This window comes from Oryctolagus cuniculus, chromosome 21 (assembly GCF_964237555.1).
Source record: "Oryctolagus cuniculus chromosome 21, mOryCun1.1, whole genome shotgun sequence".
In the NCBI taxonomy this organism is placed as follows: Eukaryota; Metazoa; Chordata; class Mammalia; order Lagomorpha; family Leporidae; genus Oryctolagus; species Oryctolagus cuniculus.
In genome coordinates this window covers 5,452,403-5,467,052 of record NC_091452.1, presented here as the reverse complement: position 1 = coordinate 5,467,052, position 14,650 = coordinate 5,452,403, and the positions used below count along the sequence as shown (strand labels likewise).

At 67.2% G+C, this 14,650-nt stretch overlaps 1 protein-coding gene across 1 annotated transcript; it reads left to right on the top strand.

Annotated features, from left to right (window-relative positions):
• The first annotated feature begins 2 nt into the window (after nt 1-2).
• RFLNA (refilin A) lies at nt 3-14,488 on the top strand. The gene is made up of 3 exons (XM_051830829.2): nt 3-376; nt 8,420-8,511; nt 9,144-14,488. Exons 1-3 carry the CDS (start codon nt 203-205, stop codon nt 9,466-9,468), a joined length of 591 nt encoding a protein of 196 aa, XP_051686789.1. The 5' UTR covers nt 3-202; the 3' UTR covers nt 9,469-14,488.
• Nucleotides 14,489-14,650: the final 162 nt, after the last annotated feature.

The following is a 14,650-nucleotide window of genomic DNA, read 5'->3' as shown; positions in this document are numbered from 1 at the left end:
CGGCGAGCGGGGCAGGCCCGGTGCGGCAGCGCGGCCCCGGGAACGCGGGCCGGGGCGCAGGGGCGCCAGGCCCCACCGCCGCCTCTGCGGGGCCTCCCGCAGCTCGTCCCGCCGCAGCCGCCGCCGCCGCCGGCCCCGGGCCCCGAGCGCGGTGGAGGAGCCCCCCGAGGAGCCGGGCGCGCGCGCCCCGCGCCCCCCAGACATGGTGGGCCACCTGCCCCTGCAGGCCATGGAGGGCGGCCTCCAGGAGCAGAGCCGGGAAGGCATGCTGGACAGTCCCGACTCGGGGCTGCCGCCCAGCCCCAGCCCCAGCCCGCCCTTCTACGCCCTGGCGCCTGCCCCCGCGGAGCCCCCCGGAGCCGCCCAGGCCCCAGCGGTAAGGACGCGCGCTGCGCACCGACGGGGCCGGGTGCGGGGCGGCGGGCGGGTGGGGGCTGCGCGTGCGCCGCGCCCCCGGGCCGGCCGCTGCGGGACGCCGGGCGCCGTGACAGCCACGCTCCCCGGCCGCGGACCCGCCGCGCTCTCCCTGGCGGTGGGCTTCTCTCGCGAGTGCTCGGCGGCGGCCGGCGGGGAAGCGGAGCCGGCTGGGGGGCCGGGTGGGCTGCAGCCCTGCCCCGCGAGCTGGAGCCGCCGGACCCCCGGCCCGGCGCCCCTCCTGCCGCCTTCCCCGCTCGCTGCCCCGCCGGGCGCTGCCAGCGGGAACTTTTTTTTTTTTTTTTCCTAACCAAAGCCAGACAGGAACCCTTCCTCCCAGGGCTGTCGGGTGTTGACGTGGAGCTGAGGCCGCGCCTGGGGAAGGCTGGAGCCCCAGGTCAGGAGCCTCCGCCGCGCGCGTGGCCGCCTGCCAGGCAGCCCGGCGGTTGGGGTGCACCGGGGGAGGGAGCCGGCTTGGGGGCGGCCTGGGCAGTGCGCAGGGGGAGGAGGCCACCAGTTGCAATGCGTGGAAGTGGCGGCAACCCCAGGACGGTCCCACTTCCCTGCTGGCTCCGGCTGTGCTGGGCAGCCCCTCTGTGCCTTCCCAGCGCTGAGCGTTGCACCCCTGAACCCTCCTGGGGGAAAGAAATGCCCCCGGGCTAACTCCTCGCGGCCTCCAGCCCGGTGCCTCCCTTGCTGCTCCACCGCCCTGGGGCCCGCCCGCTGGAATCCCTCACTAGGGGGATCCGAAGAGACCCCTGCCCACCCGCCTTCCCCGGATGCTCGGTTCCGAGGGGTTCACCCCTCCCTTGGGAACTCCGCGGCTTGGCGAAGTTGGGCCACTTTTAGCCCCAGACCGAGGGGTGTACCCGAAGGTTGGCCTCTCCGCTGGGGGTTCATGGGCTGGGGGTGGGGGGGGCGTGCGCTGTGGGACCAAGCTTGCTGCCTCCACCGGGCAGCACTCTCGCGAGAACGCCTGGGGCTTGGCACGGTCCCCTGCGCTGCACGTGTGGGGACTGCACACCCAGGGCATCCTCCACCCTCCACGGGGCCCAGAAACAGGGAACGTCCCAGAGCCTGCGGCAGGTTTCCCACGGCCACGGCCACCGTGGACCTGGCTCGTGTGCGTGGCCGATCGGCTTGAGCATCTACATCCCCGTCCTCGCTGAGGAGAAGCCAGCGTGGAGCTGTACCGCCCGGCTTTTAATTTGGCAGGGAAGCAAAGCCGGGGCCACTGTTGCACACCTGGCCGTGAGGCACCCACTCCTGTGGTCCCCAGTCGGGGCACGGAGAGCGGCAGCCACTCGCCCAGGGTCGTCCAGCGGGCACGCAGCTGTGCTGGGGGGTGGCGGGACCCACCGTGTCCGGGGCCAGAATCTGCCCTGGAAACATGTCCTGCTTTTCTCTTTGTAGCTCATTAACTGCGTGCATCCGTGTGTGTGCATGCGTGTGCGTGCGTGTGTGTGCAGGTGTGTGCATGCGTGTGCACGCATGTGTGTGCGTGTGTATTGAAAAACAGGACGCCCGTGCACCTACCGCTTTTCCTGCTGCTCTCAACTAAAGGAGAGGACACAGTCAGCCCAGAGCAAACCCTGCTCAGCTTTGGGGCCTCCCGCCGTGGCCCTGCCCCCCGGGTCCAGGGTGAGCAGCACCCTGCGGGCCGAGGACTCGCACAGGGCGCTCTCCGTGCAGGTGAAAGGCAAGTCTCATCCGGGCACCTGGGGCGTCGCGGCTCCAGTCTCGGGGCTCCTGGTCTCGAACACCCACAAGGGGCTGGGGGCGAGCGGGGCTGGGTTTCCCCGGCGTCACTGGCAAGGCCTCCGGCTTCCCTGCACAGGTCGGGTGTCTACGTTCTGCCTTCCGATCAAAGCTGGTGGCACCCGGCCCTGCTTGTCCCCAGCCCTGGCCTCCGAGCTCCACCCTGGGCACCTCCGGGGTGTTGGACGGACAGAGTCCCCCGCACGGTCTTAATGAGCGGGACTTGCCTTCCCCGTGCTGCAGTCCGTGTGGGCAGGGACGACCCCACCCCGCGGGAGTGACAGCCTCGGTGGCCAGCCTGGAGCTGAAGACCCTGCTTCCCCCGGGGCCTTTCTTGTTCATTCTTGGCTCAAAGGTGGGGACGCAGCTGATGCCCCACAAACCCGGTGAAATGCTGGGACTGTGTCCCTTGTCCCCCAGTACTTGTCGAGCACCTGCTGTGTGCCGTGCACTGTTGGGGACCATGGAAGGCGCAGCAGTGAATAAAATGGCAAAGGTCTCTGTCCTTGTGGAACTAGCATTCTTTTTTTTATTAAAAGACATTTATTTATTTTTATTTTTAAAAGATTTTATTTATTTATTTGAGAGGTAGAGTTACAGACAGAGAGAGGGAGAGACAGAGAGAGAGAGAGAGGTCTTCCATCCGCTGGTTCACTCCCCAAATGGCTGCAAAGGCCAGAGCTGGGCCGATCCAAAGCCAGGAACCAGGAGCCTCTGGTCTCCCACGTGATGCAGGGGCCAAGCACTTGGGCCATCTGCTACTGCTTTCCCAGGCCACAGCAGAGAGCTGGATCGGAAGAGGAGCAGCCAGGACTCGAACCGGCGCCCATATGGGATGCCGGCGCTGCAGGTGGTGGCTTTATCAGCTGTGCCACAGCACCAGCCCTGGACTGGCCTTCTAAGGGGGAGCCCCAGCGCCAGCGTACCTGTGTGGCTGTGCCAGGTGGGCCGGCAAGGGCGCCTGGGACACTGCCTGAGATGGGGGCAGCTGGAGGAGTGAGGTTTACTGCAAGTGGTTCTAGGGCTGACGGGCCTCTCAGCCCCAGTGAGTGCAAAGCCCCTGAGGCAGGAGCAAGATGGGTGCAGGCAGCTGGGGTCACCAGAGGGAGGGGCAGGAGGAGAAGGGGCCTCAGAGCTGAAGCCAGAGAGGACAACACTACTTGGTCTTTGAAAAACTCCACTTGTGGCTGCTGTGTTTTTACTTTTTAAAAGACTTCCTGAGCTCCCGCACCCCTCAAGTTAGAACCCAGTCAGGGCTGGGGCTGACTGGGAGGGCACAGGTGGGACGCGGGGCCTGCCCTCGTGCGTGACCCCAGGACTGCCGAGCTGTCAGCCGGGCCAGGACCACCAGTCAGCTGCTGTCACATACGCTCAGCCTGGTGACGCCGTGGGCTGAGAACAGGCAGCTGCTGGCCCCGCGCCCCCGAGCGCCCAGGGCGGGAGGCGGAGCGGACGCTGGTGCCCCTCCTGTCTGCCCTGGTGTCCGAGGGAGGGCCAGGGGAGACTGGGGCTGACGTCGGCAGAGTTGGGGACCAGCCCTGTCCCGTGTGACTGTGGGGAGGCCGCGGGGACACGCGGGGTCTTGGGTGGTGTTCTCTGGGTGCCAGGCGAGGGGTTCCCCTGCCCCAGAGCCGTGAGCGGAGGTAGTGGGCTGAGCCGCTGTAGCCTGTCAGATGCACAGGTGCCCCCGCCACCCCTACCCCGGCCCCGGGCTGGTGCCACGCGGCTCCCTGTCCCACGCGTCTGGGCACCTGCAGGTCTCGAAGCAGCCTGCAGGAGGAATCCCCTAAGGCCGGAGCCCAATTCCGAGAGAAGCCCCCGTGGGCTGGATCCGTAGACTCGTGGCTGGGAGGAGGAGGCCTTTGCCCATCTGTGAGGATTCCCTGGGGCTGCCCGGCCCCTTGAGAGCACGGCCACGTCCCCGGACCTCGCTGTCCCCGCTGGACTCCTGGGCCTCTCATTTCTCTGTCCCTGGTCTGTGATGGTGACACTGAGAGTGAGAGGAGAGGAGAGTGGGCTCTGGGGCCAGCACCTGGGGCCGGGGAGGACAGACGGATGGATGGACAGATGGATGGACAGATGGGTAAGGAGACACGGATGGATGATGGGTGAATGAGTGGATGGACAAGTGGACAGATGGCTAAGCAGACAAAGATGGACGGATGTGTGGATGGGTGGATGGGTGAGCTGACCCGGATGGATAATGGATGGGTGGGCGCAGGTGGCTTATACATGGTTGGATGGACAGCTGGACAGCTGGACAGACTGCTGCCCCTGGCGGGCTCACAGGTGTGCACCTGAGCTTCAAAGCTGTCTGAGCATGCCCAGATGGAAGAGAGCCAGGCGTGCCAGGAGGAACCTATTTGCAGAAAGGGAGGCAGTTCGCGGTTGTGTGTGTGTGTGAGTGTGCGAGTGTGTATGAGCGTGTGTACAAGCGTGTATATGAGTGTGTGAGTATGTGTGGGTGTGTATGAGTGTGTGTGTGGGTGAGTGTGAGTGTGCGAGGGTGTGTGAGTGGGTGTGGGTGGGTGGGTGTGTGAGTGTGTGTGCGTACCAGAAACTCTGGCGCCTGCTTTCCGCCGCGTCTGCCGCATCCCGGATGCAGTGGCTCCAGCGGGACTCAGGCTCCGCCAGCCCCTGCTCTGTGCAGGAGCACCTGTCACACCTTGAGTGGGACAGAAGACAAACAGGCCACGCCCTTCCAGGGGGTCCGGGGCCGAGAGAGGGGACCTGCAGGGCCCCCAGGCAGGCGTGGTCTCGGAGCCCCCAGGCCTCCTTCGGTGACATCTGCATCCCAGGATGCACAGGACCTGCAGCGGGAGTGTTGCGTACGAGCGGCTTCCGTGAGGCTGAGCTCCGAGTCCACCTGCTCCAGCCCTCCGTCCCCTGGGTTGCAGCCCCCTCCTCGCTCAGGGCCGTGGCCCCCTGAAGGCTGTCCCCGCCGCTGCCCAGCAGGGGACGGCGCTGCCCATGGGGCTGCCCCAGCCTCTGCCCCAGTCCCTCACTTGGCCCCATGTCCACATCCCCCTCTTCTATTTAAAGATTTATTTATTTGAAAGGCAGACTTAGAGAGGGAGAGACCGTCCATCCGCTGGTTCACTCCCCAAATGGCTGCAGCAGCCAGGGCTGGGCCAGGGATGGATTCCATTCTGGTCTCTCTCGTGGGTGCAGGGCCCGAGCACGTGGGCCACCCTCCACTGCCTTCCCGGGCCACAGCAGAGAGCTGGATCGGAAGTGGAGCAGCCAGGACTCGAGCTGGCGCCCACATGGGATGCTGGCACCGCAGACAGCAACTTAGCCGGCTACGCCACAGCGCCGGGCCCGCCCCTCCTCTTACAGGGCACCAGTCATGGCAGTGAGGGCCTGCCCCGGCCCAGAGTGAGCCATCTTCTCGCAAGCAGGTGCCGGGGTGGCCTGGCAGGTGTGTGCTCGCTCCCAGTTCCACCGCTCTGGGGCCAGGCTGGGGCCTCTCTGGCCCTCGGCACCCCACGAGCCGAGCCCGAGAAGGATGAGCGCTCGGATTTCTGCGTCCGTGCCTTGCTCCGCCGTGTTCGCAGGTGAGGGTCAGGGTCAGCCTTCACCCGGTATGGGAGCTTGTGCCCCGAGAGTGCATTCCGGACACGCACTCCACGGCGAGACTTCATTCCCCACACCAGGGGACAGTGGCCGTGGGCGACGGCGTCTGAGCCCGTGCAGAGGCCCCGTGTGCCCTGGCCTCCTTCCAGAGTGGGGGCTCCCTGGTTGGCTGGCTCTGCCTAGCGGCAGCCACAGAGCCCCTGGAGCGCCCCTCCTGCCACCTGCTCCTCCACTGATGGGCTGCCTGTTGGTCCCAGACTGAAGTTCACGGTCCATGTGCCCATCCTGTGCCTGCTGTGGGCTGTCTCCCAGGCCCCTCGCCCAGCCAAGCAGGGACCCTGCCGGGGCCCAGGCTCTCCCCAGCCCTGGCCACCGTGGCTGCGGCTGCGGGCGGCGGCTAGGGAGGAGGGAGCCCCCACAGCACCCCTTGCCTTTGCTTCCACTGGCGGGGAGCGTCTCCCTGGGCTCCTCCCGCAGTTCCCTGCCCACCGTGCCCCGGGCCCTGTGCCCTTGGAGGCCCGCCCTGGCCCCACGCCTGCTCAGGAGAGTGCCCTGGGGCCCTGCCCAAGCCCCACCTGCAGCTTCCTCCCTGCCAGGAGCCCCCTAACCTGACTTCCAGGTCCGGGGCCCTCTGGGCTGCGGGAGGCGGCCCCCTTGCCTGCTGGCCGCTTGGCGGGCTTCCGGGACCCTCCGGCGGCAGAAGGACTGGCTCCCGGCGTCCCAGGGACCTTCACAGCTCCCCAGCCAGCCTGGGCGGATTCGAGGTGCTTCCCCGCTCCGGGCCCAGCCTTCTCTGCCCGCCTGGCAGCCCAGGGAGCGAGGTGGCTGGGCTTGGCCCGAGAGGACAGCCCCACAGGAGTCCCCTGTCTGTCGGCTGGGCCGGAGTCTGTCCTGAGGGCCTTGTCCCCACCTACCCAGTCCTGTCCCTTCCCCTCCCCGGTGCCTCTCCCGGGGCAGAGCAGGGCAGGGCTGTGCCCGTCCCACCCACCCCGGCCAGCGCACAGTAGGTGTTCAGCAAAAACCTGGGGGATGTCCTGCTCTGGGTCACGACCCTTGGGGAGGGGCTTCTTTCTGTGAGCAGCCAGTCCCGGGGCTGCACCGTGGGGGCCAGCCTGGGCTTCAGTCAGTCATGGAGGCTGCTGGGCGCTGTGGGCGTGGTGCTCGGCGGCCCCGGAGCAGGCGGCAGCCCAGAGGCCAGGAGCCCTGTGCTGATGTCCCCTGGGAGCCAGGTGCACCGGATGCAGGGGTGGGGAGGGGTGTGGGGAACGAGCCCATGGGAGCTCTGGGTGCGAATGGCTGCAAGCCTGGGAATAAGTGTGTGACTTGGACGGTCCAGGGGCTGGCAGGGTCCGGGTGGGGATGTGGCTGCCGCAGCCAGTGCCCACCTGCCCCAGGGAGCTGTCCTTGGGGGGAATGGGAGAGTCCAGCAGCTTCCTCCTTCCCTGGGGACCGCTCCCTGTGGGGTCAGGAGGGCCCCTGGTCTTGCATGGCTGCCCCCTCCTCCTCACCGTGGTCCCAGTGTCTGCTGGAACCGAGTAGCCCCCAGACCCCGTCTGCTCTGCCTGGTCCTGTGCCTCCCATGATAAAGTGCGATTGATGTTGGGCACAGGAAGAGACCAGCAAACACATATTCTCTAACAACTTGCTGTAATAAAAGCCTGGGAAACTGACGGACTGGTTGTTTCTGGAACTTTCCATCTAGTGTGTTTGGACCGTGGTTGACTGGATCGGGGTACTCCTGTGGTTGCTGAAGACCTGGGATAGATTTTCCAGGGCTTTCCGGGGCAGGGGGTAGGGAGGCCCCGGGGCTGCGGAGACTGGGGTGCAGAGCATGGCAGGAGTGGGAGGTCTGTACTGGGGGGGCGGGGACCCCCGGCCACTTCCTGCCACCCTGGTGGTCTGTTTCCATGGAGGGGGCAGGAATCTTGGAGGAAGGGCTTTGAGACAGAGCGGAGACTGAGCCCACACAGGGCACGGGGCCTGCACTGTGCTGACTGCATCCCGGAGGGGTGGTCCCGCTCAGAGGGCTGCGGGAGCTTCCCCGCCCACCAGAGCAGCTCAGCCGCTTCGTGCGGTGGTTCACCCTCAAGGGCTTGGCTTCAGGCACGGCTTGGTCCAGGCGTCCGAGTGATGTCGGCAGGACATCACCATGCTCCTTGGTGCCGCCAGGTGCACCCACCTCCCCTCCCACTTAACCATGGTGGGGGGGCTCTTCTCACTGCTGCTCCACCAGAAACCCCGAGCAGGGCTCCCATTGGCCAGTGTGGGTCACACGCCCACGCCTCAGCCAATCCTTGTGCTCAGGAAGAGGCGGATGCTGGGTGGACAGGGCTGGGAGCCCACACGGGGAACGTTTGCCACCCTGGGCTCCTGTGCCCCTCTGTGGGCTGGGCCAGCTCCCTGTGTGTCCCGCCCCCAGCACTGGGGGTCCCAGACGCAGGTGTAGCAGGGTCTCACTGCCCCTCTGGTGACAGTGCCAGGAGGGGCTGGGAACTGTCCCCGGGAGGAGTGGGCTGCAAGGAGCACAGTTCTGCAGAGCCTGGGTCTGGGTCTGGGGGCTGCAGGAGGAGGCCCCGCAGGCTGACGGGCAGGTGTGCTGGAGCCCACAGAGCCGGGGCTGGGAGGGTGCCAGGCGGTCCTGCCGTGCCCACAGCCCCCTCCCCTCCCGCAGGTAGCCCCCGCGCCCGAGAGGAGGCCCCGGATGCTGCCTGTGTTCTTTGGGGAGACCATCAAGGTGAACCCAGAGCCCTCGCAGGAAGTCCGGTGAGTGCGCTGCGGGCTGGGGCTGGGGGGTGCCGGGCTGACTCCCCTGCGGGGCAGCAGCAGGGAGTGGCCGTGGGGGCTCTGCAGGCTCCCGTCCCGCCCTCCAGGCGGCTCCTGCGCAGGGACAGTCCTGCCGCAGCCGCAGGTGACACGGATTTCAGAGGCGCTGACCCCGGCAGCCCCCTGCCCTGGTCCTGGCACCTTCGCCCCTCCCCCCGGGCCTCACCTGGCTTATGTTTCGGCCATGCTGCTGTCAGTTCAGTGTCCTCGTGAGCTCACCCTGCCGGGTGGCGGCCCCCAGCCCCCGCGGCTGAGCCCTAGGGCGTCCTCGTCCCCGTGGTGCACAGGTCAGACTCACAAAGGCCGACAGTGAGTGTCCACCTTGGGGACCGTCCACTGCCCGCCCAGCACCCCTCCACTTCAGGCTGCAGCGGGGCCCCACACCCCCCGAGCCGGGTGCCTCCGTGGTCTCCTGGGCACTGGGCCGGTCCCTGGACTTCTCCATGAGGTCACCAAGCCCCCTCTCAGGAACGCGTGCCCCCCCGCTCCTGTTCACGGCGCAGGGGCGGTGGCCAGCCCCACCCCGCCCCGCCCCACCCCGGCCTCACCTGCGCCCTCCCTGCCCTTCCTAGCTGCAACTCGGAGGTCAAGTATGCCTCAGAGAAGCACTTCCAGGACAAGGTCGTCTACGCGCCCGTGCCCACGGTCACGGCCTACAGCGAGACCATCGTGGCGGCGCCCAACTGCTCGTGGCGCAGCTACCGCAGCCAGCTGACCCTGGAGCCGCGCCCGCGCGCCCTGCGCTTCCTCAGCACCACCATCATCTTCCCCAAGTGCGCCAGGAGCACCTTCCGGACCACCCTGCACTGCAGCCTGGGCCGGCCCAGCTGCTGGTTCACCTCCAGTGTGCGGCTGCAGCTGTGCGGGCACCCCGCGCCCGGCCCCGCGGTGCTCTGACGGGCGGGAGCCCTGGGAGGGGCCGGCCCCGGGGCAGGAAGCGGGAGGAGGCCAGCTGGCTCCCGACCAGCGGGGAGCGAGGCTGCTCCTGGCCGACTGCCCTGCCCCCGGCTGGGCTGCCGGTGCCCCGTCCCAGGGCGGAGGAGCCGATCAATGCGTCCATTCTGTTAGGCCCCGAGCGGGCCAGGCAGTCTGGGCACGCCCGGTGGCGAGCCGGGGGAAGAGTGTGCCAGGCCTGGTTGGGCCTGCGAGTGAGAGAAGCCGCCTGCCCCCAGACCCCTGCTCCGGGGAGGGCCGTCTCCAAGTTGTGCGTGTCCAGCTGCCTGGGGCTGCCCGGAAAGTGTTCAGACATGGTGTCCCAGGGTCCTGGGGCCCCACCTGAATGGAAGCCTCTGGCCACACAGCGGGGTATCCCCAGCCAACACCGTCACATGACACCTTCAGGACCAGGACTCAGCCCTACGAGCCCTTGTGCCAGGTGCCCGGGGAGCCGCGGGGACACTGGGAAATGTTGCTGCCACTAGCTGGAGGCTCCGCGATTGGCGTGGGGGCCGGCCGCCTGTCCTCAGGCCTGGTCACCTCTGCAGGAGACGTGCCGGGCCCTAGCACAGACGGCTTTCCCTGGCACGTGTGACACTGCGGGAGGCTGGCAGCTTCCTGGGCTGCTCGGAGCCACTCACATCCCCACCCCCGGGGCCGCCCACCCTCTGCCTGCCTCCCTGGCTCAGATCTGAATGCACGCAGTGCCCCCTGCTGGCCCCCAGGAGCCCTGGGGGCCGCTCCAGGCTCACCTTGGAGAGGCAGAAGGACTGGATATTTTGTATCTACTCGGAGAACTTTTCATAGACTGCTAACTTAAGTTGCCGGAGTTTTAAATAAAACGTGCAGGGACTGGTGCTGTGGCGTGGCGGGTTAAGCTTATCCCATGGGGGCGCCAGTTCGAGTCCCGGCTGCTCAACTTTGATGCAGCTCCCTGCTAATGGCCTGGGAAAGCAATGGAAGATGGCCCAAGTGCTTGGGCCCCTGCACCTGCGTGGGAGACCCGGAAGAAGCCCCAGGTTCCTGGCTTTGGCCTGGCATAACTCCGGCAGTTGGAGTCATTTGGGGAGTAAACCAGCAGATGGAAGACCTCTCTCTGTGTCTCTGTAACTCTACTTTTCAAATAAATAAATAAATGAATCTAAAAGTAATAATAAAAAATAATGAGACGAGCAAATGCAGAGGAGCTGCCGTCTTCCCTGCCACACAGCGTTAGCCCCGAGGGACCCCGCTGGGCACAGGCTGGACCTGCGCCAGCCCAGAGCCACTGAGCTCCGCCCTGGTCCTGGGTCGGGCCGGCTCTGCAGAGGGGCCGCCGGGTCTGCACGAGAGCTCTCGGCACCCCAGACCCTGCTGCCCCCCACCCTGGAGGATGTGCGCAGAGCCGGCAGCTGGGATGCCCCTCCCCCTCCCCCCTGGGGCTTCTGGGCCCTGGGTCAGGACTCTGGGCTGCAGGCGACAGTATCATTTCAGAGATGGAGAACCAGGCTGGGATTTGGCCCAGGGTCCGTGGTTGGTGAGGGTGGGGCCTGGGAGAGTGTTCCAACACAGAGGCGGTGAGGTCGGCATGGCCCGCCGCAGTCCAGACCCAGCCGGCAGGACGGCACAGAGCATGGTTCCCCTCACTTCCACCCTGCCCACCGGGGGCGGGGGGCTGCGGTTCACTCCCCAAATGGCCGCAGTGGCTGGGCTAGTCCAGGAGGAAGCCAGCAACCCGGGACTCCATCGCAGGTCCCCTCCGTGGGTGCAGGGGCCCAGGGACTCGGGCCATCTTCCCCAGCGCATTAGCAGGGAGCTGGATCGGAGCAGAGCAGCTGGACGTCACCAACACGCAGGCGGCCGCTTTACCCGCTGCGCCACAGCGCCGGCCCCCTGAGGCTGAATCCCGAGGTCTGTGACGAGGGCGACACAAGACTGGCCAGGAGCTGGGCCTACCCTGTGCCAGGCGTCTCCGCAAACGCTCGGGCTGCATCCTTGACAAAAGCTCAACTCCAGCTCGATTTCCAATCACACCTCGATCTCTTCCCCGACGCGGAAGGAGACGTGGGTCGGGCGGCGCCAGCGCATCCGGCCAGCCCCGCAGCAGGCTTGGCTGAGACGACGGAGTGTGCATGGTGGCCACACCCCTTGCCACTGTTACCCTCCCACCCTGTTCCCCTCTCTGTCTCAGCGTCCGCCTCCCACAGGACCCCGCCCAGCAAGGTGCCATCTTCCGTGGGGGCCCTGGGGTCACTTCCCTTCTAATGGTGTTGTGCCTCCTGGGGGCGCTGGAGCCCAGACAGGGGGAGGAGTTGGCAGGGCTGGGAGCCCCAGGCACCCCCTGGCTGTCGGCAGTGGGCCCAGTGAGGAGCAGCAAAGGTGCCCGGTGTGTCCAGCTCCTACCGCAGCCCCGGGACGTCCATCTCCCAGACAGCGGCTGGACGCTCGGGCCCCGCTGCCCAGCCACGCGCTGCTCGCCGGGGCTCCCGGCGCCTCCAGACTCTCACACCTGCGGCCTCGCTGAGTGTGTGCTGGGCTCACGGCCCAGGCAGGTGCTGTCATTTGCCTCACCCCTGGGGGGCGCCACACCGGGCCAGCTTGGGGATGCTGGCGAGGACCAGGCCACTCTATCCAGCATCCGTGAGGTGTGTGCAGGGCCTTGGCCTCCCTGGCCAGAAACTTGGATGTACAACCTGCCCCCCACCGACAGGTGTCTCCCCGCCTGCCATCTGTTGGGCCCTGCACGGCCCCACCCCCTGTGCTGGCCCTGGGGTGGGGAGTGGTCATGTGCATTTTACCCTTTGACGGGGTAGACGCAGGGCCCACGGCCCAGCCCTCACGCTGCCGTCTCTGGAATCCCCCCGCCCCGCCTCAATCAGCCCTGCTGGGGACAGAGCGGCCACACAGAAGCTTGCCCCAGCCCCCCCGGCATCTGGCTGCTCCCAGACGCACACATCGGCGTCACTGCCGGCCGCCTCTTACCCCTTGCCTTCTGTGTGACCCCAAGCTGGGCCCAGGCCTTTGTCCGACTCTGCCCGTGGAGGCCCATGGCCGGCCGATGGCCTGACAGCAGCCCGCCCTCCCCTCGGCTCCAGAGGTCCCGGCCTCTGCTGAACCCCTGCTCTGGCCTCACACTCCTCCCCCTCAGCCCACCCAGGCCCACCTGCCCTGAGCAGAAAAACCAGCTCCTCCCTGCCAGAGACTGACACCGCCCCCCCCAGCTCCGCCTGGCTCGCCTCCCGCCTTGGCCCACCACAGGGTCTCCCTGCTTGGCCTGTGCTTCCCCAGGTGTGGGGCCAGCTCAGCCTCAGGCTGCCCCCTCCTCCCCATCCCAGAAACACCTGTGCAAACACGATTCCCGGGGTGCACCCTGGGCAGCCCTGGCCGGCAGCTGCCCCTACCGGTGCAAGTGTGCGCTGATTGCCACTGCACATGGTCCACACAGCGGCAGCGCAGGGGACAGTGGGCGCAGAGAGCAGGCGGGGGCGGCAGGAGCTCTGCCCCCAGGTGGAACAAGCCTGTGGCCCACAGCCACATTAAGAGGGACCGTGGCCTAGGGAGGTGCCTGCAGGAGGCGCCTGGGTTCCAGGTCAGGGCAGTCTGTGTGCGGGTTGGAGGCACTGGGCCCGTTGCTGCCTCCAGTGCCACCTGCTGGTCAGTCTCAGTACTGCAGCAGGACGTTAGTACTGAGTTGGGCACATCCCATAGGGTCTGCTGCGTGGAGACCCCAAGGCACCCACCAGCAGGGACCCTGAGGATGCAAACTCCTCTCCCAGCGGTCACGTCCCGGACCTCCCAGTCCCCAATCCAGGGGAGGCAGGGCTCCGCATGGACTGGGGAGGTTGGAGCGGTGCACCCAGGTTCTGCCCCAACTCCTGCAGAGCCTGCCAGTCTCTTCCCCTGAGCAAAGGTGGGGGGGGAGTGAGACACCCGCACAGGACAGGGACCCTGAGTCCTGGAGGGCCAGGCCCAGCACGTGAACAAGGGCCCTTCAGCCCCCAGGCAGCCAGCCGGACCAGGTCCCCCTGGGGGCAGCTGGGGCCACCTGTCCTTGGGGGGCTGAGACTAGCGCCTGTGAGGTCAGGGACCACAGAGCTTGGCAGGACTCAGAAATGCCTGCCCAGGAAGCAGACCTCACTTGGACCATCCCCGAGGCCTGAGGGCAGGGAAGCTGCCCACACACCCTGCTGGTTTTGGGGAGAAGCGCCCCCCCCCCCACCGCTGACAATGGCTCCAGAAACGTGGTGAGGGCAGGGGTGGGATTGGTGGCCACACTCTCGCCAGCACATGGTGCTCCCGGAGGGCTGTGGCGTGGCTCAGGGGGCTCCGCCCGGGGCTGCTGGGGGTCTTAAGGGCAGAGGGAGAAGGTCCAGGCATGTGCCCCATCCTCCAACAGCTTGAGCCACCGCACGGGGGCGGTGGGGGGCACAGGTGGACAGGGGCCTCCTACAAGGCTCCGGGCAACACCCCGCAAGCGGAGGCCTGGTGGCTGTTGTACAGGGAGGGGAGGGAGGGGGAGCCGGGCCACTGCGCCCAGGGACGTGGCCACGAGGGATGCGGGGCAGGCTCTGGGGGGCGGAGCCCTGGACACCACAGCAGGGCCGTAGCAGCTTTGATCCAGGCTGGCAGGAGCGACTCTCCCACCACAAGGACAGCAGGGGGTCCCACAGCAACTGCGCACTGGTGGCCAGGGGCCGGCGCTGTGGAGCAGGGACTTGAGCCGCAGCCAGCGACGCCGGCATCCCACATCTGAGCTCTGGTTCGAGTCCTGGCTGCTCCACTTCCAGGCCAGCTCCCTGCTAATGGCCAGGGAAAAGCAGGGGAAGGTGGCCCAGGTGCTTGGGCCCCTGGACCCACATGGGAGACCCGGACGAGGCTCCTGGGTAGGGCCTGGCCCAGTCCTGACTGTTGTGGCCATCTGGGGAGTGAACCCAGCAGATGGAAGCTGTCTCACCCCTGTCTGTAACGTGGCCTCTCAAATAAACAAGTCGTGTCCCCTTGGTCACTTATTTTCAGCATGGACAGGAACAGTTCACACCCTCACCACCCCTCCCCGTGGGCGTGACTCCCCAATGCCCTTGTGACCTCCCACCCAGGGGCGCAGAGGGGGTGTCCCTGGCCCTCCAGGGGGATGACACAGCCACCCTTCCTCAAGCCCCCGCTG

Coding starts and splice junctions, on each gene's coding strand:
- RFLNA (XM_051830829.2), top strand. CDS start 203: ATGGTGGGCCACCTGCCCCTGCAGGCCATGGAGGGCGGCCTCCAGGAG. Junction 377..8,419: donor GAGCCGCCCAGGCCCCAGCG/GTAAGGACGCGC, acceptor CCCCTCCCGCAG/GTAGCCCCCGCGCCCGAGAG. Junction 8,512..9,143: donor GAGCCCTCGCAGGAAGTCCG/GTGAGTGCGCTG, acceptor TGCCCTTCCTAG/CTGCAACTCGGAGGTCAAGT.